The sequence below is a fragment of the Silurus aristotelis genome (assembly GCF_946808225.1).
Source record: "Silurus aristotelis genome assembly, chromosome: 11".
NCBI classification, from domain to species: domain Eukaryota; kingdom Metazoa; phylum Chordata; class Actinopteri; order Siluriformes; family Siluridae; genus Silurus; species Silurus aristotelis.
Window position 1 is genome coordinate 6,799,306 of NC_139584.1, and position 24,024 is coordinate 6,823,329.

At 39.1% G+C, this 24,024-nt stretch overlaps 1 protein-coding gene across 9 annotated transcripts in view; it reads left to right on the top strand.

Moving 5' to 3' along the window:
* The window catches only part of dab2ipa (DAB2 interacting protein a), a 112,822-nt gene that overhangs the window by 58,842 nt on the left and 29,956 nt on the right, over nt 1–24,024 (top strand). Inside the window, exon 1 of one of the 9 annotated variants that reach the window (XM_083555210.1) lies at nt 19,413–19,809. The exons of 7 other annotated variants lie outside the window; for them this stretch is intronic. Coding sequence is in view for 1 of the 2 variants with exons in the window: in XM_083555209.1 (XP_083411335.1) it covers nt 23,260–23,282 (23 nt within the window). In the remaining variant the exon portion in view is untranslated. Of the gene's footprint in view, nt 1–19,412; nt 19,810–23,111; nt 23,283–24,024 lie in introns of those variants that run through there. One more of the 9 variants, XM_083555209.1, reaches the window with a different exon arrangement.

The following is a 24,024-nucleotide window of genomic DNA, read 5'->3' on the forward strand; positions in this document are numbered from 1 at the left end:
TGTTGATCACAATATTCCTATGTGCTTTTTATACAGCTCATTCCACATATAGTCCCCATTTGCTGTTATAATGAACCCCACATTTCTTGATAGATTTTCCACTAGATTTTGCAGTGTGCTTGTGAAGATTCTTGCTTTTTCAACCACAAGAGTGTTAGTAAAGTCAGGTACTAATGTAGGTGAGGTGAGGAGGCCTTGGGTGCAATTCATTCCAAAAGATTTTCAGTAAAGTTGAGGTCAGAGCTCTACAGCAGGCCACTCATAATTTTCCACTTCATAAAAGTAAACCATATGTTAATGGAGCTGGCTTTGTGCACTGGGGCATTGTCATGCTGGAATGGGTTTTTGTCTCATAGTTCAAGTGAGGGAAAATGTAATGCATCCAGTGACATCCTATACAATTTTCTGCCTCTAACATTGTGGTAACAGTTTGGGTCAGAACCACATATGGCAGGTAAAGTCAGGTGTATATATAATTTTGTCTATATAGTCTATGTCTGTATGCCCATTGAATTTAATTAAATGCCACATAACTCAAATGTAGCCATGTTGATTTGAAGGAACTTGCTGTAAGTTTTCTTGAAATTTTCCTAGTCAACATTTGGAATTGGAGTGTTACAACCTTGAGTCGAATGTGACAATAGTATGTATTAACCTTGTATTTAACTGATATCTGATCTCTGATATCTGATGACTGATAACTGAAGTCAAGTCAAGTTTATTTGTATAGCGCTTTTCATAACAGACATTGTCTCAAAGCAGCTTTACAGAAAACAACAGTGAAGGTGAATGGTGTGCGTTTGTCCCTGATGAGCAAGCCATGGCGACAGTGGCAAGGAAAAACTCCCTTAGATGATATGAGGAAAAAACCTTGAGAGGAACCAGACTCAAAGGGGAACCCATCCTCATATGGGTGACATCAAGAGTTTGATCATAAATCTATGATCATATCTATGATATATTGTAACATGATGCATTTGTGACAAAGATCAACAAATAAATGGCGACAATTTAGTTCTGGAGACACAAATTAGCATGCTAGCATGTTTCTTGCAACATGTCGAGGTTGCAAACAGGAGAGTTAAATGATGGCCCAAGCTTTGTAAATGTTAACATAAACTGCATGGTCTTTCCACTGTGCATTCCATTAAATCCTCCTGTGAATGTTTTTCCTGTCAGTCAGCTTGTATCCCTTGGCTGATGTGTATAGTGCAGCAGGTGGCAGGATTTCGGAAGCACCATTTACATAGTTACATCATTATTGTTAAGAATCATATTATGTTCAGAAATACAGTTCTCTTTCTCTTGTTAAAATGTGCCAACCAACTGTGAGTAAAAAAACGACTAGTACAGACATGCAATCTGCTTGTTAATGCTTGAAAAATGTCCAAAGATCTCCAATGTATCTTGCAAACATTTAATCATTCGTATATTCATTCATCTTTAGCAACATCTAGCAACATCATAGTATCTTTTATCTTTTATTAACACTACGCTGGACTACAATCTGGATCAGATACCACTTTGTCACAGGATATGATGCACGCACATATTTACGCACCTAGGGCCCTCCATTTTGCCTTTATCGATGAAATGTTCAGACAACCAAATATTTTAGGACCATAACATTTAGAAAAAAGTCCTACTAACCAAAACAAAGGTTAGCTGGAAAAACATCCAACATCATGTTGGAAAGCATATACACAGATCAGCTGTATTATATTATTAAAAGCACTTTCCTAATATTGTGTAGGTGCCCCTGTGTAGAACCCGTCGAGTTCTTCACAAGAGCTATGAAGGTGTGCTGTGGTATTTGGCACCAAGACGTTAGCAATAGATTTTTTAAGTTAAAAAGTTGCGAGGTGGGGCGTCAATGGATCAGACATGTGAATACCTTGGGAGGTGGACGTGAGTCATTGGGCTTTAAACCTGAAGGGCATGACTTCAAATCCAAGAGCCTTAATTTATAGCTGCTCAGTTGTATGAATGAAATGTAAGTCGCTCTGGATAAGGGAGTCTACCAAATGCCATAAATGTCAAATGTCCAACATACGTGTGATCATATTAAGATCTAAGGAATATGGAGGCAAAGTCAACATTTTTTGTAGTGTGTCCAGTGTCCAAGTTTTTTGTGGTCTCCAAACATTTTATTAGAAGGGTGGTAGTTCCATCAAAGTAACATCCACATTAATGCCAGAACCCAAAGACTCCCAACAGAACATTGCTCAGAACCTAACACTGGCCCTAATGGCATCTCTTTCTCAGGTAAGCAGTGCTCACATACCAAATTGTCCATGTTATTCCTTAGACCAGGTCATTTTTATAGTTTTTATGATTACATGCCTATTGTAGGAGCTTTCTTCCAGCTACACAGTCTTGTCTTTACAATACATCCTTACCAAAGCGCTGTTTGTCATTATGGTTGACTCCAGGAGCCAACGTTGACTTAGCATTAACACAACCAATTAAATAAAAAGTCATAAACTTCTGGGACGTCTATTAAAGCGTTTCACTGTGTGTCTCTGTCTTTACAAGCATAGACGAGTCTAGTACTGGAGCATTATTTATTCAAGTGTTCAGAAGCAGATCATCAAATGTATGACTGTTCAGAAAGCTTAAAATAGGTCACGTTCATTCAGTGCAACTGAGCCATATGAATCGCTTCACACTTTTCCACCTTCACACATTTAGTCCAGCGTTCAGAGTGGTTGCTGCAGATGTTTAATTACAAAATGAAGACTTAATTATAGTAGTGGTTTGTTGTTTTATTTCATTTATGTGACAGGTTTTATAATGTGCTCCCTATATGAAGGATGTGAAGATTTGTAAGATTAATTATTTTTGCATTCCATATTCACATAGAAGACTTTATCCATTCATGGTACAGAATTAAGACTGATGCAAATATTCATTTTATATCTATATCAAATATTAATCTAAATCTATATCTATATCTATATATATATCTATAGCTGTATCATTATAATGGTCAGTGTAATTTGTTAATCTGTGATTTTTTTTTTCTTTATTCGATTCAGACACCTGACCATAAGATACATACATTTTAAACATCACATTCCACATTTAGTCCCCATTTCCTGTTAGAATATCAAAGCTAATCCCTGGAACCCTAGGGTAGAATACAATCTAGATGAGATGCCATTTTGTCACAGGATACGATGGACGCACATTATTCCACATTTATGCCTAGGGCCACGTTATTATAAGTCCCCCATTTTGCCTTTTTTGACGAAGTGTCCAGACAACCAAACATTTTAGGACTACTGTATACATTTAATTAGAGTACAGCGTATTTTTATTACATTTACAATTTAAGGCATTTAGCAGACGCTCTTATCCAGAGCAATGTACAAAAGTGTTTTAAGTCTCTCAATGAATAAATTAACACAGGTTCGCTTGATTACAAACTTAAGACACCATCAGCCGTAAACTCTTGAGAGGATTGTTTTTTTAATTGAGCTGGCTTTATACACAGGGACATTGTCCTACTGGAACAGGTTTGGGTCTATACTGCATCCATAGACATTGGATACAATTGTGTGCAAGTCCAAGTTTGAGAAAGAACCACACATGCATGGAAAATTTAGATATCCCAAAAAGTGAGATTGTCCATATGGTGTGTACTATCTAGACAACGTCCTACACATTTTTTGTTTCCTTCTATATTTTCTTAACCAAAACTAAAGCTCTGTTCTACCAGATGGAAACATTTCTAAAACTTACATACTAACAGTGTAATTGTATCAGTAACAATAAACAATACATCGATATGCTGCTTGTAAATGCGAAACAATTTCAAATATATTTGTATTATAATGAGTTATACAGAAATGTACAATATGTAGGTCCTCGTCTTTTCAAAGTTTTCTTTGGTGTTTACATTTTGACTGTTTCTAATATTCTTCAAATAGCCCTGGCTAGCATACAATTTTTGGTGCATTCTTCCATTAAAGCGTTATTTCTGCAGGATGATTTCCAGATACAGTACCTTCTTGTAACAAGAAATATATATCTGCAAAGTGTACAATGCAGATTTTATATAAATCAATGAATAAACAAATAAAGAGATAAATAAATAAAGAGATAGATAGATAGATAGATAGATAGATAGATAGATAGATAGATAGATAGATAGATAGATAGATAGATAGATAGATAGATAGATAGATAGATAGATAGATAGATATTTTGTTCAGCAATTAAATCAGATTGTTTGAGTATAACCATTTTTCCAGTCATGGCTGGAAATATATATGTGTGTGTGTGTGTGTGTGTGTGTGTGTGTGTGTGTGTGTGTGTGTGTGTGTGTGTGTGTGTGTGTAGGGGGGTTGTGTGGAGTGAGAGTGAGTGAGAGAGAGAGAGAGAGAGAGAGAGAGAGAGAGAGAGAGAGAGAGAGAGAGAGAGAGAGAGACACTCCAGTCTTTTCATTTCTCACACTGAACAGTCAGCAGAGACACAGTGGAAGATGCTGAGAGGTGCGTCTCTTATAGAGATTTGTTAGATCTCATCTGTTTTTATATGAATAGTAATGGCAGGAGGCTTGTCACTGTCAGGAAGGAGAAGTGTGTCAGCTTTCAGGAGAACAGAGACAGAACAGAGGTCTCAGTTCAGCTGCAAGGAGGAGAGAGCGGCAATGTGTCCCCAGATTTCATCCCTCATTACACCTGGACTGGGAATATGACAGTTGAAATTGTATATATGTGTGTGTGTGTGTGTGTGTGTGTGTGTGTGTGTGTGTGTGTGTGTGTGTGTGTGTGTGTGGCACACAGGCTAATCTGTATGGCATAACATGCACGTGAGTGTGTGTGTCTGGATCTCTTGCCAGACATTTCTAGCTAACATGCCATGTTTGGACTGAGTCATGTCAATGTGTGCATGTGGGTGTAGTGGATCTCAGTATTGACACATTGACCCTTCTGTGTGAAGGGGATGACACTCCCTGTATCTCTGACACCATTAACTAACAGACTGTTTAGTGAGTCAGCTGGTTAAACCCTTTCACACAGCGTGTTCACAGAAAATATAAGATGTGAAACACTCGATTTTGTATATACTTTATATACTGCATATAGCTTGTATAGCAGTACAGATTTACTAGCCTATAAAAATAACTCAACATACAGCCATTATTATCAAAATATTAATGACTGGCATCAGAAGTAAGTACACCCTAAGCGAACACGTCAAAACTGTGTCCAAAATGTCAATATTTTATTTTAGCACCATTGTTATCTACCTCCTATATATACAGTATATAATCCTCTTTCACTGTAGGGTGGCACACATCATCTCATTGTTTTACTTTTCTATAAGCCAATGCACTGCCACTCAGCCTCATCATCACGAGAGACAGAATGCAGCACTGTGAGTTCTCTTTTTTCAGAAAACTCTGAGTTGATGCTGGTGCTGGTGGTTAGAATATATTTGCACCACAGTGCTGATTGTTTTGGTTGTTGATTTTTTTTGGTTACTGGTACAATGTTCCTGTATTGTAAGAGCATGTTAATTTATATATATTTAGTGGACACAAGCTTATTATGGTAAGGTTTTGTGTAGAAAACTTTTAGAAGGAGTCTCCGGTGTCAGTGTCAGTGAAATGTAAGATTGGATGGTAGAGAACTTTGCATATTTTTTTTGCAGTGACATCTTTCTAAAAACAAATGTTTCAAATATGCAAATGTTTCCACAGGCAGAATAGACACTAAGCTAAAAAATAAGTATAAGTAACCAGAAATATGCCCAGGAATAAAATATATGTATGGGGAATTTGCCTATTTTCCATTCCAATTTATTTTAATTTCTAATATATAATTTTTAAACAATGTTATTGCTATGTGACTAACTACTGTTTGCTTGGATGGTTTTATTTGATTAAACCAGGCCTTCCTGTCATAGAATTCTGTAAATCATGAAACATTATTGGTGAAATAATCCATTTGTGGTCTACTGTACATCGTACATCGTACGTCAATTGTACACAATTTTTAGTGCCAACATGCTGATAAGGCTATTAGAATAAGCCACACACATACAGTCAGTGTTGGCATTCTGTAAGCCACATTTGAAATATAACTTCCTGTCATCACATACAGGGATATGTGTGGCAGCATGCGAAAACCACTTTGACATTTTCTACTATTTCTATTGCTACAGGATTTCCTGAACTCTACTGCCCATTCACAAGCAAGGAATCAGATTACCTATAAAAAAAAAAAAAAAAAACAGAATGGAATGGAATGGAATAATTTTATAGAAATTATATATATATATATATATATATATATATATATATATATATATATATATATATATATATATATTATTATTATTTATTTATTTTTTTTTCTTGGGCCCTTGAGCAAGGCCCTTAACCCTCTATGCTCCGGGGGTCCCTTACGATGGAAATATCAAGGTCCGTGACGTCGGAGTGACGTGGGGCCGCCTTCCCGTGGGCTCACCACCCGCAGGAGGGACCGACGGTGCTGTGAGGATTGGGCAGCAGTCGAAGGCGGGGGCCTGCTTAGACTGCTGCCCCCGCGACCCGAATTACGGATAAGCGGGAGAAAATGAATGATGAATATTTTTATTTTTATTTATTTATTTTTTTTCTTTCTTTCTTTTTTATTAAAGCCTGGTACATGATTTGAAGCTGAATGAGGCTTCTATCTGTTTCATAAAAGAAATACACACTAAAGTATAAAGCTGACTAAAGCAAGACATTAAGTGTGGAAGGAAATCCCCGTAAAAAAAAAGGTATTCCCTCTTTTATTTGGCTACATATATAATTAGGTTTTCTTATATTTTAAGTAATAGAAAATGTTAGATTTTTTTTCTGTTGTTGTTGTTTTAGCTTGAATTTAAACACTGCAATGTTTATGCAGCATCTACTTCATTTCCGGATGACTCCTCATTAGGGGTCACCAACATGGTGCCCGCAGGCACCAGGTAGCCCGCAAGGACCACATGAGAAGCCCGCCGGCCTTTTCTAAAAAATAGCTGTTTCCTACTTTGTTAAATCATTGTTGATAATTATTATGAATGAACACAGATAAATATCATTAATTATTAATAATAGCATATAATAAAAGGTCAACTGAGCAAATTTGTTATTTCAGATCAAACTGAAGACTGTGTGTATTAAACTGGTAACCCTTCACTTTAATCAGTACCCAAGAAGTAGCTCTCAGTTTCAAAAAGTTTGGTGACCCCTGCTCCACAAACATTATTAAAGTTCAAGCACAATATTGGTGCCGCCTCAACCTAAATCAGTACCTGGTTTTACTACCAATCACTGCTATCACTAAGCCCAATCTAAAATCTGGTGGAACATCTTCCCAGAAAAGTGGAGGTAAATATAACAGCAAATTGAGACTAAATGTGGAATGTGATGTCCAAAAAGCGCGTTTTAAATCCAAACACTTCTGCATTGTAACCAGGTCAACAGTACTCAGCTTTTAGTTTCATTCTCTGATATTGTATTTTATCTCTGTTCGTAGTGCAAGTGGACAGTATAGTTTTTGTTTGCACTGAAACACATTTTTTTTTTCAACAAATCTTTATTTCAAATTATTTCCCACTGAAAATTGATCGTTTTATCGTTTTTGTACAGTTACTGACATCTTCTTGCCATGTTTAAACGTTTAAAGTTCTTCTAACCTCTTAAACACATGCCAGTAGGTGGACCAATAACTGGACGACCTACTTTTAGTTTCTCCAAATCAAACGTCGCACCCACACAAAGGTTTCGAAACCTACAGAAATAGGCTTTGAGTTCCAACAGCGAGAAACTAAAAGAGTAGACGGACACAGTAAGGTTTCCAGGTCACCGTCTCCTGCTGCTCTATGGCCCAATTAATTACAGACCTGAGAGTCATGGAGGCCAGCGGAACCCATGGCCACACTAATAGCAAGAGACATGCTCGCCTAGGGCCTCACACTGCTCCCCATATTATCCCTCCACACCCCAAAGGCCTGTATCACTTACTGTCTGTTTTGCTTTTCTGGATGTGTAACTTATTTGGTAAGTGTGTAGGTGTGTGTAAATGTGAAACTGTGAAGCGAATGAGAGACTATGAGCTGATTGTTTATTGCCACGTAAGCCGGGGTCAGTTTATAATAAACACTGGGAGTTGGCATTTATTGGTATACCTTACATCCATTCGTTAAACTCTGTGAACTCTTGATTGCTGAAGATTCGTCCGTGTCTGAGGGAGTTATAGCTTTTTTACAGTCACCATTTAGATGTTGTTTCTTTTTTTATGAACAGGGAGGCATGTGTGGGGGTGTGGTGGGATTGGGAGACTGTGAATGAGTTTTCTTCTTTTATAGACAGAGAGGTAGGTGTGTGTGTGTGTGTGTGTGTGTGTGTGTGTGTGTGTGTGTGTGTGTGTGTGTGTGTGTGTGGGGTTGGACAAAGGGACTGTAAATGAGTGATGTTCACTGGGTGACGGGGAAAACCGTGGCTCTCTGCCCACAGTGGCTCGGCCTCATTAAATCCATTCCTCCTAAAGAAACCCTACAGCGAGCATATGTGTCCTCGCACCATTCTATCAGTCTTTCTCTCTTAATCTTTCTCTCCCTCTCTCTTTCTCTCTCTCTTGCCAGCACTCATCCGGTGTTAAATCTCTGACTATTTCCACCTGTTTTTCACTATAATGCACATTATCACAAAAAATATCTCCCGAATACCAGCAATTACAGCAAGCCTGTCTGAGCAACACTGTAAAGAAAGTGACACATTTCTCAGAGTTTTAGCTAAACAGGACGATTAATTAATTGCGCGTTTGAGCAAAATGATTGGTAGTCGGAAGAAAATAATGTCATCGCTCCAACCTCGCTTCAGCAGCCCCACCTCCGTCATTTTATTGATGGAAGTGCAGCTTGGGCACTTAGCAATTTCAGGGAATGAGACATCCAATGACGGGTGACTGGATTGTGCTCCGAGGGTAACCGAGTTTTTTTGTATTTTGTGCTAACTATCAAGCGAGAGAATCAACTTTATTGTCATTTGAACCATATACAGTTGGCATAGTACACAAATGAATCATTTGACCAAAGTGGCACAAAAACAACATAAAATAATACTAAAACTAATGAGAGAAAACAGGTCAGGACTACACAAGGTGTACATGAGCAAACACCGATCAGGCATAACTTTATGACAGTGAGTGAATGACACTGATTATCTCTTCATCATGGCACCTGGAAGTGGGTGGAATATTATCAGGCAGCAAGTGAACATTTTGTCCTCAAAGTTGACGTGTTAGAAGCAGGAAAAATGGGTGAGCGTAAGGATTTGAATTTGACAAGAGCCAAATTGTGATGTCTAGTTGACTGGGTCAGAGCATCTCCAAAACTGCAGCTCCTGTGTAATTTTTCTGGTCTGCATTGCTCAGTATCTATCAAAAGTGCTCTGAGAAAGCAACAGTGGTGAACAGGGTCATGGGGCGGCCAAGGATCGCTGATGCACGTGGGGAGCGAAGGCTGGGCGAGTGGTCCGATCCAACAAACAAACTCCTGTAGCTCAGAAGTTCTTGCTGTTAATGCAGGACTGATTTGCAGCAAAAGGGGAACTAACACAATATTAGGCAGGTAGTCATAATGTTCTGCCTGATTGATTTATATTTAGTGCAAACAACAAAACACAATGGAGTGAGAAACTAACACAATTACAGTGCAGCCCTGACCAGAACACAGTGCTAAATGTGTGCAAAGAAATTGTCTATATAATAATAAATTCTGTACATTTTTTTGCGAAAACAAAAATCTTCAAATCTGTATGGTTTTTATTTTCCATGAATTTGTCATGAATCCATACACCTTCAGGCGGATTAATTAGCGTGCACTGATGACAGATGACAGATTTACGAATCAGGAACACACTGGAAATGTTGAAATGCTGATGAAACTGAGCAAAATGTAAAAAAAAAAAAAAGTCCAGACAATAAAGCTGTTCTATAACTGTCCTGCCTGCTTTACACGTCATCTTGCGGTTAAAGACAAATAAACTTTTTTATTTTCCACAATGCAAGGATAGAACATCACTCGTAGCCAAAATGACACTGCACTTTGTCTTGGCACCATTGTTGCCATGTGCTTTGGAAAAAAAACATACAGTCTGATGCTTGCTAATTGTCTTCCCAGCTTTTTATAGCATTAGATGTGTCTGAAATTCTACTTTGAGTGACCTTACTTTCATTTTCCCACCTCATTTTATAAGAACATTGTCATTCACTGAACAGGATTTAGGCAGTGCTGCATGTCCTGAGGTGTTTATAGCTGTGTTTCAGATTCAAGACAAACTCAGTGTTTATCTTGTCTAGGTCTGTATAATGTTAATAAACCAGAATTATGTGAATACTTGCAGCATTTTTGGCTTAATCATGCAGAACGGTGCCAAATTTAGATTGAGCCAGACTAAAAAAAAACATGCATATTTTCATGTCTCAGCTCACTAACATTCCATTAGAAAAAAATCATAAAACTAATCATTAATTTGAATAGGAATTAGTATTTACAAAAAAAGAATGTTGTTGCAGGAATTGTTCTAAAGCAGGAAATCGTGCGTATGAAGGTCCGGTGCTACTTTGTTTTCCTCAAGCCGGGAAAGATCGATAAGATCGATCATTACAAAGGCGAGCATTAATGAGTAAACATATCGGTGACACCCACTCCATCTAGTGCATCTCATTGCAAAGCCGTTTGCTTACATGAACACGTTGTTGACCTTTTAATGTTGCTCTTATTGTTTCCGATTTATCCTGTCTCCCGCACGTTATTGCGCTGATATTTTCCACAGCCCGTAGTTTCCACGGTCGTGTTGTCCCATTCTGACCCTAGACGCCTCTTATTTATTGACAAGCATGCGTCTCATCTTCATTTGTTCGCCAGGCCATGGTAGATTATATAAACCATGCCCGGGATGATGGAGAGTCAATAGATTTGTTGAGACATGCTGGTGTTTGTACCAGCTCTATCACAAGTTGATTTGCGATTGGTAATTTTTTAAACTCGTCTCCTTCTGAAGCCTGGTTGATGGAAGGCCGAGTCAAAGGACATCACCTCACCTTCCTGTTACGACACGTTCCACCGGCACGCTGTCCTGAATTCCAATCTTGTCGTCCCTGACTTCGACACACTGTTGAATATTTCAGAGAAGGTGATTCATTAATGAATCAGCTTGGAGGTGGTTGGTGATAATTGAATTTTGCGCACCGCTCTATAAAACGGTTATATAAAACGGTTATATAAAACGGCACTGCTATCAGAGAGAAAAGCTTCGCTGTATCCCGATACTCTTGCGAGTTTGGATTGTTGCGAGCAAACTTGGTGCATTGTTTGGTTTGCCTGTGGTCTTAATCCGTGAAAGAAGCACAGTGACAGCTTCGGCGTCAGGAGGATGAGATCTGTAAGAGCCAGACTGTGAAAGCGTTGCATTTGAATCGCACCCTTTTTTTTTAAAAACAAAATAACTCTCTTCAGTAGCCACTACTTTTCCCATCCAATGCTGACAGAACGACTTATTCACGGATCTTTTTCCGATCAGCCCCTGGTGGCGAGATTTCGATTGAAACGGAATAGGTGCGTTTGCTATTTGCATTTAAAAAGCGCCATCAGCTTTGTACAGTCCCGATAAGAAGAGAAGGCTGTTTAGGCTCCATAATGGCTCTTTCTAGCGTGACCTTGTGCAGACCCGATTCAGTCAATGGTTTTGGAATTAAGCGAAAGTATGCAGAGAAATGGAGTCATGGGAATGCTAGCGTTCCTCTCTTGTTAGGGCATTGTAGTGTCAGCTTCCCATGTTCGTGCAGACATCGGGTCGTCCTGAGAGTACTCCTCTCTAACTCTCAGCCAGAAACCTCTTACAAGTCCTTCACATCTGCCGGAACTCTCCATCACTTTCAATCGTGACTCCTAACTTTTTTGCAACACTGTACGTCAGTCGAGTCTATTCCTGGCAGCGTGAGTCAGACAAATTGCCCCTGAATCAAGATAATCCACCAGGTTGTTTAACATTCCGCCAGATTCCTCGCTGCTATTTTGGATGGACGAGCTGACGAACGACCCAAAGGAATACTAATGTTGCTGAGTTTTGATTCGGAGCATATCTCTTTGTCCCATGCCGAAACCCATTTCATTTAAAGTGTGTAAATCAGTTTTAACTTGGCAAATGCATTCCAGCTATAGAATATTTTTTCGTTTCCTACTTAAAGCTACGGAAACTAGGGATCTGCATAGATGCAATTCGCACCTCAATGTATAGCCAACGATAGGATACATTAGAGATACATACTGTATAAAACAGCTACCGATGCGATACGATAACGATACGATTCAGCCATATTACAATGCAGTGCGCTCCAATTTTCGATTCGATTCAACTCAATGCGTTTCAATGCAATACGATGCTATGCAATTTAATATGGTACATATAGTTAATTATAGCAAATTATAACTGTATTAATTGCTTTCTGACTTTGAAAGCATTGCTCTTTCCTTTGTAGTGCAAATAAAAAGAGGAACAATTTTTATAAAACCAGACATTCTTTTCCTGTTCAGACTCGAGAAAGATGCAGCTCTACCTCTGCCATGTTAATCTATATTTTCTGTGACTCTCAGCTATGTGACGTATCTTAATGATACATCATATTCACGTAGCAGCAGTGGTGCTAAGAGAACGTGCTTAAGAAACAGTTTAGCGAGAAGAAATCAATCTATATATAAATTATTGATCACAAATTAGTAGTCACTTTCTAAATAAAAGTATATTTACTGTACATACTTTTTACATTGACATACTTTTTATGTCCCTCAACAGTCTAAGAATACAGTTACTCAAGTCACACATCCAACAGCAAGTGACAAAATCTCACTTTCTGTAAAATCTTGGCTGAATAAAATGATGTAACTTTATTGTATTATAACTTTTTTTTATATGGGCTAAACAGAGAACTTTGAAATTATAAAACTGTTCCCCAATTAGATTTTAAATTATGCTGTTACGGCATCCATAATGTCCACACGCTAATAATGTTGGACGCTAGATACCATACTATGCTAAAAATGTTTCCACTTATGTAAGAATAAAACTCAGGCATCTTGAGGAAAGAAATTTGCTAAAGTAGCTGCCCTTTTTTAATAGTTAAATGCATGTGCTTATAAATTCAACGTCGAATGAGAAGGGCTAAATGTCACCACAGTCTGTGGAATCGCCGACTCAAGCAGAACTCATTTAAAGCATTTGGCAGACACTGGTATCCAGAGCAACTTGCAACTGAGCAGTTGAGGGCTAAGGGCCTTTCCGAGGGCCCAGCAGTGGTAGCTTGGTGGGGCTGGATTTTGAACTTGTGACCTTTTGATCCAAAGGCCAATGCCTTAACCGCTAGCCCTCCTTACAGAACCATAGCTAACGAGAACACACTCTTGACCTTTTGTATTTGTGCATATCATTTCAATTCATTTGGATCCTCACAGGCTAATGTGCTAATATTTTTTCCACATTGTTTCCAAGGTCATGACTGACCCTGATGCCTCTGATTGATTAGCAGTATTCAGGACAGCCTGTTGTATTTTATGTCTTATATTCAGATTGCATAAAAAATATACTTATATAACTTCTATAACTTACAATGTAACTTATTAAAATAGTTCTAGACAGTCTCAATAGTTGGTATGTGCTTTATGAATGATCCATACTTTTGCTATGTGTTACACAGATTTCTTTTGGTGATGTCTTTAGCTCAGTGGTTGAGGCTCTGGGTTGCTATCTGAAAAGTTGGGGTTTCCAGCCCCTATGTTGCCAAGCTGCCACTCAGAGGGCCCCTTGAGCAAGACCCATAAACCTCTGTGCTCCAAGGGTGCTGTGTCATGGCTGACCCTGTGCTCTGGCCCCAGTTTCCTAACATTGCTGGGATATGCAAAGAAAGAATTCACTGTGCTGTAGTGTACATGTGACAAGTATAAAGCACCTTTCTTTATAAGAAATGAGTTATTGGTGATTTGTGGGTGAGGGGAGGTTACATGAATCAGTAGTCAACAGCGAAATGAATAAAACAAATGAAAGGTAAACACAATCACAGGATGCATATATGGTGATAGAAACAGATCTTATGGAAACAATATACTTTAGTGTTTTACACAGCACATGGTAAACCAGTTGAATCCTATGGAGGTGAAACTGTTGACTGAATGCATCGTCAGATGCGTCAATTTCCAGGAACAGCTGAGACCTACTTTACTTGCCTAGAGTTGCTATGGTAACAATGCAACGTAACAAATTAAATGCCGCTTGTTCCGCTTTTGGGCAGCATGGAAGTGCAGCAGGTAGCAGTTGTGCCTGACAACTCCACACGTAAAACCACTTAATGTCTACCTGAAGGTTCTGTGAATTTCTGCCAAGGTCTCTACTTTCTTCCCAGAGCTCATCAAACAAAAATGATATGATACTAAATAATATGTAAATTATATAATGGTATTTGGATTTTTAAACCAGACGCAGGTGTGCAAAAAAAGCTAAAAGTTTTTTTGTTTTTTTTTACTTTTCCACATCTGCCACAAGGTTCAAATTCTGGGCTGCTTTTCTGGTGTTTCAGTTGGAAAGGGTGGATTTTTGAGTTACCCTATCCTTCCTGTTAGCCTTTCAGGTCTGGCCTTTCTCCTCTAAACCCTTCTCATCAACAAGACGGTCATTAGATGTTTGTTTTTTTCGCACAGTTCTTTGTTTAAAAACTGCAGTGTTGTGTAATCCCAAGATGATCGACTTTTCCTGAAATATTCATAGTGCTTATCATATCAGTATCTGTATTTGGAATTTTAAACCAGAACTGGGTGTGATCTAAACCGCACAGATTTTTTGGGGATGTCCAGAGATGCACAGTTTCAGTTTAAGCCAGATTCCCTGTGAATTTTTCAAGCAAGTTTTCTACGAAAAAACAATGGATTCCTGTGTTAGCGTTTATTCTAAAACACATCTGTTTCTTCTGTATGATCTGTTCATGTTTAGTTGGTGTACATCCATGTATGAGACAGAGAGATCGTTTACTAGGATGAACATATTTACTTGTAAATCTTTAGGAATCCACCACAGCTCCTGGACGAGGTTTAAATTAAGACACTTCTGCTAGCCAGTACTTCATTTAACTCCATGTCCAGATTCCTTTGTTCATTTCAGTGCAACTGGGTAATAGAAGCTCACATTTACTCTTTCTGTTCACTTCTCCTGGCACTCTGCAAGCAATGCCTACTGTGTGATGGTGTCATTTTGAACCTCTTCTGTAATCCGGGCGTTTATTTCAGTGCAAACGGGTTCTTGTTTCAGTAATGGCGCGGCCTTATATGTCCAGAGAAATGGGTCAGTGTAGTGAGTCTTAATATTGTAGCCCACGAGGCAGACGGTGTCACGGAAGGACAGCATTGCTCAGGGTGCCGTGTGTGTGTTCTGTTCACAAGTGTTTAATTGCCTCTAAAGGAACAGGAACATTGGTTTAACTGTTGGAGGTAGGAGGTCAGCTCTGCAGATAAGGGGCCAAGGCTCTTAGAGTGTACAGAGTGTGGCATAGTGAGTCATTACTGTAGTTTCGCAAAAAAAAAAAAACCAAAAGAGGATACATGAAAAGATAAGAGAGTGTTAAGATTGGACATGCATGGAAGTAACACTGTTTTTAGCTTAATAGTTAATTCTTTGGTTGTTTCTTGCATAATTTTGACCAGTTTTGACCCATAAAATATATTGTGTCCATTACATTTGTATATAAAATGTGTCCAGTGTTGGAGAACCTTATGTCCTGTGTAGCCTCAGAGTCTTGCTCTTACCTTGCCTCAAGTGATATCAGATTTTATAGATGCATTTCTGGTCACAATGTGGTTATTTGGCCTTCCTCAAACTGGTCCGGCAATTCTCCTCAAACCTCTAAACATTAACAGGATTGTTCATTTGTTTCAATCACTGGATGTTTTGTGCATTTTTTTTTTTTTTGCGCCTTTCTTTTTAAAAGAGTTTTCCAGCTATTTTGATTGCTAATTGTTTTTTCAAGTGTTGGATGCTTCACAAATTGTGCTTATTTTAGCCTCACTGTTTCTTTTGGGAACTGTTTTGTGTGTGTGTGTGTGTGTGTGTGTGTGTGTGTGTGTGTGTGTGTGTGTGTGTGTGTGTGTGTGTGTGTGTGTGTGTGTGTGTGTGTGTGTTTGTGTGTGTGTGAGATTTAGTCTTACCAGTTTGAACCAGCTTGATCAGCTTCCCTTGATAGGTGTGAGCCTATCAGTAGGTTAGCCATCTGCATGACAATGAATTGGTCTTAGACTCGCATACATACGCAGAGACAGCCATGGTTTGAGAACAGGGCTGGAAAATGGATCACAGGCTCGCTTCAGGGGAGATTGTCAGTATGAATCTTCTCGCAGCGCCCTGCTCCCTGCTCCAGTTGCCACATGATGGAAGAGCCCACTGCTAATTCGTAAGCGGAGCGTGAATCGTGCGTTAACTTATTTCCTGTACATTATATTAAAGAATGAACTCTGCAACGAGGCTAAATGGGCTAATATGGAAATTCCTCTCTCGCACTACACATCCATCCCTGGGATTATTAGGCATACCTCTGCATTATTCAGCTCTTTAATGAATTCAGCTCTGGAAAGCCTTCTGAAATATTCCACATGGAATGGACGTGGATTGGATGTGCAATGAGCATGAATCGGAACGTTCAGCTCTAAACGGCTTGCTTACTTTTCCCTTTCTCTGGAAGCTGAACATAGTCTGCTACATCAGTTACTAGTGTATGACAGAAAATAATTTGACCTTGATGTCTAAGCCCTGAAGGACAAAAAAAAAAAAAAAAAACGGACTTTTGTTTTATTGAAGCTGTCTCAATTGCTTTATAGTGCCGAAATAAAAGCAGTTGTGAGACTCTGGATATATGGACGGATTTCTCGTTTCGAGTGTGGAATATTGAGTGAAGTTGAAAGCAGAGAGATGTTTAAGACTGACATTTTGCACCAGAGGCTTTTTGTTATCTTGTGTCTCCTTTTTTGTTTGTGTAGCAGTGCAGAGCTTTTTGAAATGTGTGGTTCATTGAATCACACGTAGTGATCTTAGGGTTGTGATGTTATACAGACATGATGTTATATTATACTAAATTTATATGCATAGCTATTCAGACCAATATTGGTGTCCATTGTAGCTTAAAATTCCTGTTTTGGCTGACAATGGTACCTTCTTATGTGGTCTTTTACTCTTGTAGCCTGTTCATCCAAGTATTTAGTGTGTTGTGTATATAATGCATTTCTTCTCAACACGATTGTAAAGTAGTTATTTGAGTTACTGTAGATTTTCTGCCAGCTTGAACCAACCTAGCCATTGTCATATGAACTCTCTCAGGCACAAGTCACTTCCCCCCGTAGAACCGCTACTCATTGGATGTTTTTTGTTTTTTGCACCATTCTTTGTACACTCTACAAATCGTTGTGTGTGGGAAAATCACAGGCTATCTCTTGTTTCTGAAATACTCAAACCAGCCCATTTGACATCAACAATCATGTCACTCCAAAATGAGTCATTGAGGTCACATCCCCACCCCTGAGTTTTATGTTTAATCTTAACGTTCAGTAAAGTTGATGGTAAGAGTATCTCTAACGTGCTGTATATTGATAAACAGGTTAAAATACTGAGAGATATTTTCGATTCTTTTTGCCTTCATGTGCCTTGTATTCTCTGGAGACAGCAACCTGAGCACAGTATCTATCTTAAAGACAACCTGAAATCCAAACTGACCTTCTATATATGACGCTATATATACTATAACCCCATTTAGTTGTATACGTTGCAAATGAAATGCTTATTCGTTGTGCCTGTAAGAATCGGATAATGATTTTCTTCGGAATTTGTGTTGTTTTGCAAGTTTAAAGCGCTTAAATACTTTTTATAAATATATATGCATATATATTGCATTATAGCATTTATACCAAACCATCGTTTCCTCATTTTAACCTCTAGAGTGTTAATAATATATAGAGTGTAAATAACAGTTGCATTATAGTAATACTAATGTGTTAGGATAAAACAGTCGAGATACTGTTGTGTGAAAACTGATGTTGGTAGCAAATTAGCGTAATTTTTTTGTTCCATCTCTAGAATGAAGTAATTAATAATTTTCCTCATTTGTATTCAAAGCTCTTAGAAAGTGATGTGCTTAAAAGGCCAAAACAGATTACTAGTTGCTTGCTTTCATTTTAATATATTCCTTGAAAAAATTCCCTCTGAATGTACTGAAACAGCAAGGACAGGTCTTTTTTTTGTTTTTGCTATACAGAGAATTTGTTCTCCAATAAACTTTATGTTGGTTTATGCATTTAAACCACAAACAGTTTTTAATGGCAAAACTCAGCGCTCACACCCAGACATTCAGAGATATTAATGGGTCAAGACATCAAATCTACTGTGTATATCGCTTGTTATTTGTATTCACTTTTTTAAAAAGTTGTCATCACATCTGGAAAAAATCTTTTTTTGACTATGCTTATTTATTTATTTTCTAAATTGCAAAACTCATTCAGTTTTTCATCCATCTATCAATCCTTCCACTCATCTACCAATCCATCCATCCCTCCATCAACCAATCCATACATCCATCCATCCATTTATACACCCAATTATCTATCTATCTATCCATCCATCCATCCATCCATCCATCCATCCATTCATCCATCCATCAATCCATCCATTTATCCATCCATCTATCCATCTGTCCATTCACATATTACCCATACATGCAATTACTCATTGATCAATTCATTTAATCAACCCCATCCATCCATCCATCCATCCATCCATCCATTGTCAGAAGGAATCACACAACAGCCATATATACAAATACTAGTAGAAAAATATTTTCCTGTCTAAGATCTGTATATTGTTCTCACAGGCTCTTTCGATTCAGGTTATTACATTAATGTCATGTAACTGCTCATGTTAACAATGCAAATCAGGAGCGTGTTAAGTAACACCAATTTAAAAACCCAATATAACCCATATAACCATTATCAAAACCCAACTAGATATTAGTGATGTTCTTTCATTTGCAATGTCGTGCAGCCTGATTTCCCCCATGCTGAGGGAGCATTTTATCATCACTCCCAACACACCATCAGTAGTTTAGAACTTTTTCTTTAAGGGACTTTCCTGCTGGGTGTTTTATAATTGCAGGAAGAAGGGGCTGGTCCCAGTGCAGGGCCGAGACCATTGTATGACAAAAGGAGCACTGGACAAAGACCACACACACACACACACACACACACACACACACACACACACACACACACACACACACACACACACACACACACACACACATATACAGCAGGCTAGGGGGCAGGGCCAGCTCACACTGTGCTGAACGTTCCTCAGCATACAGGAACAAACAGGAACAGTAGTGAGAGAAAAGAGAAACGTGGTGATAGAAAGAGGGGGTGATGGAAAGAGAGGTTGATGATGAGAGATCTCCTGCTTGGTGCAGCTTATAGCGTGATACAGGAAGCGAGGAAGTTGTGGCCCACTTAATAGAGAGGGGCGGATCAGATCAGAGCTCGCTCTCTCTCTCTCTCTCTCTGAGAGTGGGGGAAAACAAGGAGGCTGGACCAAGCACAGAGAAAGAGGGGTGTGTGTTAGTGCGAGCAAGAGAGCGAGTGAGAGAGCGACAGAGAAATCTGCTTGCACGTGTTCTCTTCTCCTCTCCATCATCACCACCACCACCACTACCTCATCCTCAGCTGCACACGAGCATCCATACAGAATGGCAGGTAAGTGTTTCGATCAGGACGCATAGTTCTGCACGTACAGTGCAGAGGACCAGAGAGAAATGTGGACGACTGAGGTTTAGGGAGCGAATGAGGAACAATGGGAGGCTGCTGGTTGGCTGAAGGCCAGGCATGAGGAAGGAACGAAACCGGGGGCCGCGATTGAAGGCGCAGAGCATCCGCACGCTCTGCTTTGTGCGAGCAGAGGTGCTGCGAGAGAGCGATGCAGATGAGAGCAAGACGTGTTATCTGTAATATCTGCACCATGCTGAGGGAAGGTTCATCGGGAGGGGTGGTGTTGAAGCATAGCTGTACTTCACGACCCCCCTCTGAATCTGGGTGGTGTCAGCGGCGCATGCTGATTAACGAGATGTAGAAGAGAGATTTAGGATGTAGAATATGCCCATAGGGTTCAGGTTTCTCCAGCGGTCAATTATTTTTTCTGGTGCTCCTTTTCTTGCTTTTGTGCCTGTGTTTGTGACCGTATCCTGTGTATGCATAAAAAATCACACGTGTTCGGAAATGTGATTTTCTAAAATCAGAAGATTGATGGAAATGTTCATGTGGGAAGAGAGCACATGTCAGGAGCACATGCGTAAGGATGAAGATTCAATGTTATTTATGGTATAAGAAATGGACCATTATAAGCACCTTGATTGATCTTTGGTTTTGATTTTTGATTGTTTTTTTTACAAGCAACATTTCGACATGACACAAAAAAATTTCACTGTAAAGCATAAGTTTGTACCTTAAAGCATTTAATGGTTTTATATAGAGAGAAATATACATTTTCGAATGCAAATTGTTAGGCACCTAAACAAAATTATTTGGTGTGCAAATTTTCATTAAAGTAATTTTTAAAAATGCGGAAACAATTTTGCTTGTCAAGAGGCCCTTTGATTGATGGTTCTATAAGCCCTTATTTGTTAGTCACAATTGAACACTATTAGAAATTTTGTAATATATTGTTGGCTCTTTGGAGCTGGAAGTGGTTGGTTAGTTTATTGTGAATCTTGCTTGCTACATAAATAGATGAATGACATAACAGATAGATTTTGCTGCCATATATACAAATTCACGAACACATTTTACTTTTAATAAAAGATTGTATCGAAGTTTACACAATCTGCAGCTGCAAATCTGCAGTTCCATTTTGCCAATCTCTTTATACCTTTATTTATTATCTAGATTAATCAAAACTGTACATTTGCAATATTTCTATAAAGCTAATCTGGCTAACTCCTTTATCTCAGCCTTCTGTTTAGATTTTCTGGCCTGGAAATAAGCCCCCCCGTCCCCGTCCCCGTCCCCCCCAGTCAAAGCAGATCAGCTTTGATCCTTACTCGCTGAAAGGTTACTCAGGAGGCATATGAGGTTTCACCAGAAAGGGGTGGGTTCAGTCGGAGGGAAGGAAAATGGCCTGCTAAATAAAATAGCTGCTGATTTGAGATCTTACATTTCTGTGATTTTTATTTTCCCCTTGTGTTTATTTCGAAAGAAATTTCACAGTCGGTCGTTAAAATTTTTTGACATTTCGGCACGCACAGGTTGTAAAGATATGCAGGCGTGTGTTTGCATTTGTCTAGCGAATCAGGTTCAGATGATCCGTCTGGTTCGGCTTGTTTCCTGGCAGGTTTGGGATAAGACCTGCTATGGCTTTAGACTGGCATGCAGGAGAGTAAAGCCTGTTTGGGCTTTATGGCCTTCACTGTTGGTTCCAAGAGGAATAAATTGGGTGGAAAGGACTCATAGTGAGTGAGAGGCTAAAAAATACATTTGCGGAGCACACCTTGGAGATTTCTTTCTCATAGATCTCATGTGATTTCTTCACATCGCATTATAGCCGCTTTGGCCTCGTAAACAAATGGCCTGGAAGCATGTGAACTCCAAAAGTCAGAGTGAGGTCTTGCTTCATCAAACACTTGGCCGAGGTTAGTAGAGATATGGCAGTGCATTTTAATGGGCTCCCTGTAGACAAAGCTGTGCTTTTGCTGTTGCTTCTGTTTGAGGTACTTTTTTTTTTTTTTCAATAGACCATGCGAAAGAGAAATAACGTTTTAGAGCTCAGTTGAGCATATTTTGTATTGGGATGTGCAAATGTTTATATTACGGTCATGAGGATTGATTTATATGTAATAGATTTGTCTTAGAATGGTTGACCAAAAAAAAGAAAAGAAAAGCCCTATTACAGCTTCTTAGATATTGAATTACTGTACGGCTGGTCATTTAAAAGCCCTGTATTCTGCCACAGCAAATGAGCTGCTTTGAGAAAGAGGTTTGTCAGTTTAAGGGCTGACCCTGTCAGTACAGTAGCTGGTGGGATTACGTAAGCTGTCTGGGTGAGTAATAAACTCAGCTGGCTTCAGCAGAATTGTGTCTTTATTATCATGATGTTTTGGCTCGGCACTAAGTGGGGGTGCGTCCATCGAATTTGTTTTTGATTCGACCGAGTATTCATGCACGGCCCTAATAAAATACACAATTATCATATTCATCTTAAAGCAACAAATTAGACGTGCCGTTTTGTGCTTTTTTTTTATTTTTATTTTTTTTTTTATTGCCAAGTTGTCTCTCCTTGTTTGAACACTCCTTCTTCTGCCCGTGCCACCGATTTCCTGACATGCAGCCTTTTTTTTTTTTTGCATGGCAGTCATTTCCGATTTGAAGCAGAGCTCTCGAGGGAGGCACTCACTTCCTGTCAGCGAGTGTGGGAACCGATCGGATGTGGAGTGCACAGTGCCCTGTTAGAACGAGAGCCTAGGACACACGCTCAGTCATGAGAGTTTAATTAGATGCCACACAGGTCCATGTTTCGCTGCTCGCTCTCTAACATTCGACCTCTTGCTCAATTTTGTCCTTTCGTATAATCTAAGAAAGTCGTATTCTTTTAAAATTGTTAGATGGTTGTTATCTATTATTTAATGTTCTCTGGTCATAAAAAGGCCCTCAACAGTAATTTGATTCGAACTAATGTGCCCCAGGTCATACAAATCCTCTTTATTTTGACTCACTCGCCTTCACCCCTCTGCCAACATTTATATATATATGAACACACACACACACACACACACACACACACACACACACACACACACACACACACACACACACACACACACACACACACACACACACACACACACACACACACACACACACCAGGAATGACCAGCACATTTTACATATTTCCCTCTCAACCAAAATACCATGTTTTGAAAATAGAAATGCTTTGGGGAGAAGAGAGAAAAAAAAGGGTGTGTTCAAGGCACACGGGATTGTTCCCTTGGGACACTCCAAGTCAACGCTGCACTGCAACCTGACTGCTCTCGCCAGTGTTTGAGCTCTGCTATTGAACATCATCATCACAGAACCACTGTAGAAGGAAACCGGGGAACATTGCATTAACGTATTGAACCAGTCCTTCGGTGGTCAGGTCTGTGTTTCAGTAGGATCATGGCCTATCGCTACGTTAAACAGTAAGTACTGTAAATGTGGCGCTTCTTCATGCTCTGTTTCTCTGTAGTGGCTGCAGCTTCTGCAAATGATGTGGCTCTGGGTAATAGATGAAAATAACTATATAATTGGTTTGATGAGAATCATAATCTTTTAATAGGAATGTGAGGAAAAGGTGTATCCTGGAATATAATACTGTATAGGCCGTAAATATATCAATGTAGAATGCAGAATTCAATCTGTGCTGATCCACTTGTTGTGCATACGATTAGTATTTAGTATCACAGTACCAAAAAGACCCTTTCTGTTTCTCTGCAGCTGTGGTGACACCACCAACGTGCAGCCTTTTAATGACACCATTAAGCTGGATAATAAAATAATTGATGACTCACATCGAGCTCATTTTATAGGAAACATGCCCCACAGTGTGCATGTCTTTCAATCAGGTTCAGATTGTCCTTTCCTTGTTGTTCTGCCTTCTTCTGCATTGCTGTGGATGACAGTGGCCCAGAAGTACCAATCATATTAACATACCAAAAACACAAATGCAACAGAAATACACATCAGCAGTATTTTAATGGCTCAGTTCTAATATTGGCATTAAGATGTTTGCATTCAAGTATCAATGATCAGTTTGTATTTATATTGAACGGACATTTGATGTCACCCAGATAAGCGTGTTTCTGTCTGAGTCTGGTTCCTCTCAGGGTTTCTTCTCAGGAAGGTTTTTCTAGCCACTCTTCTCACTGGCTTGCTGATTAGGGA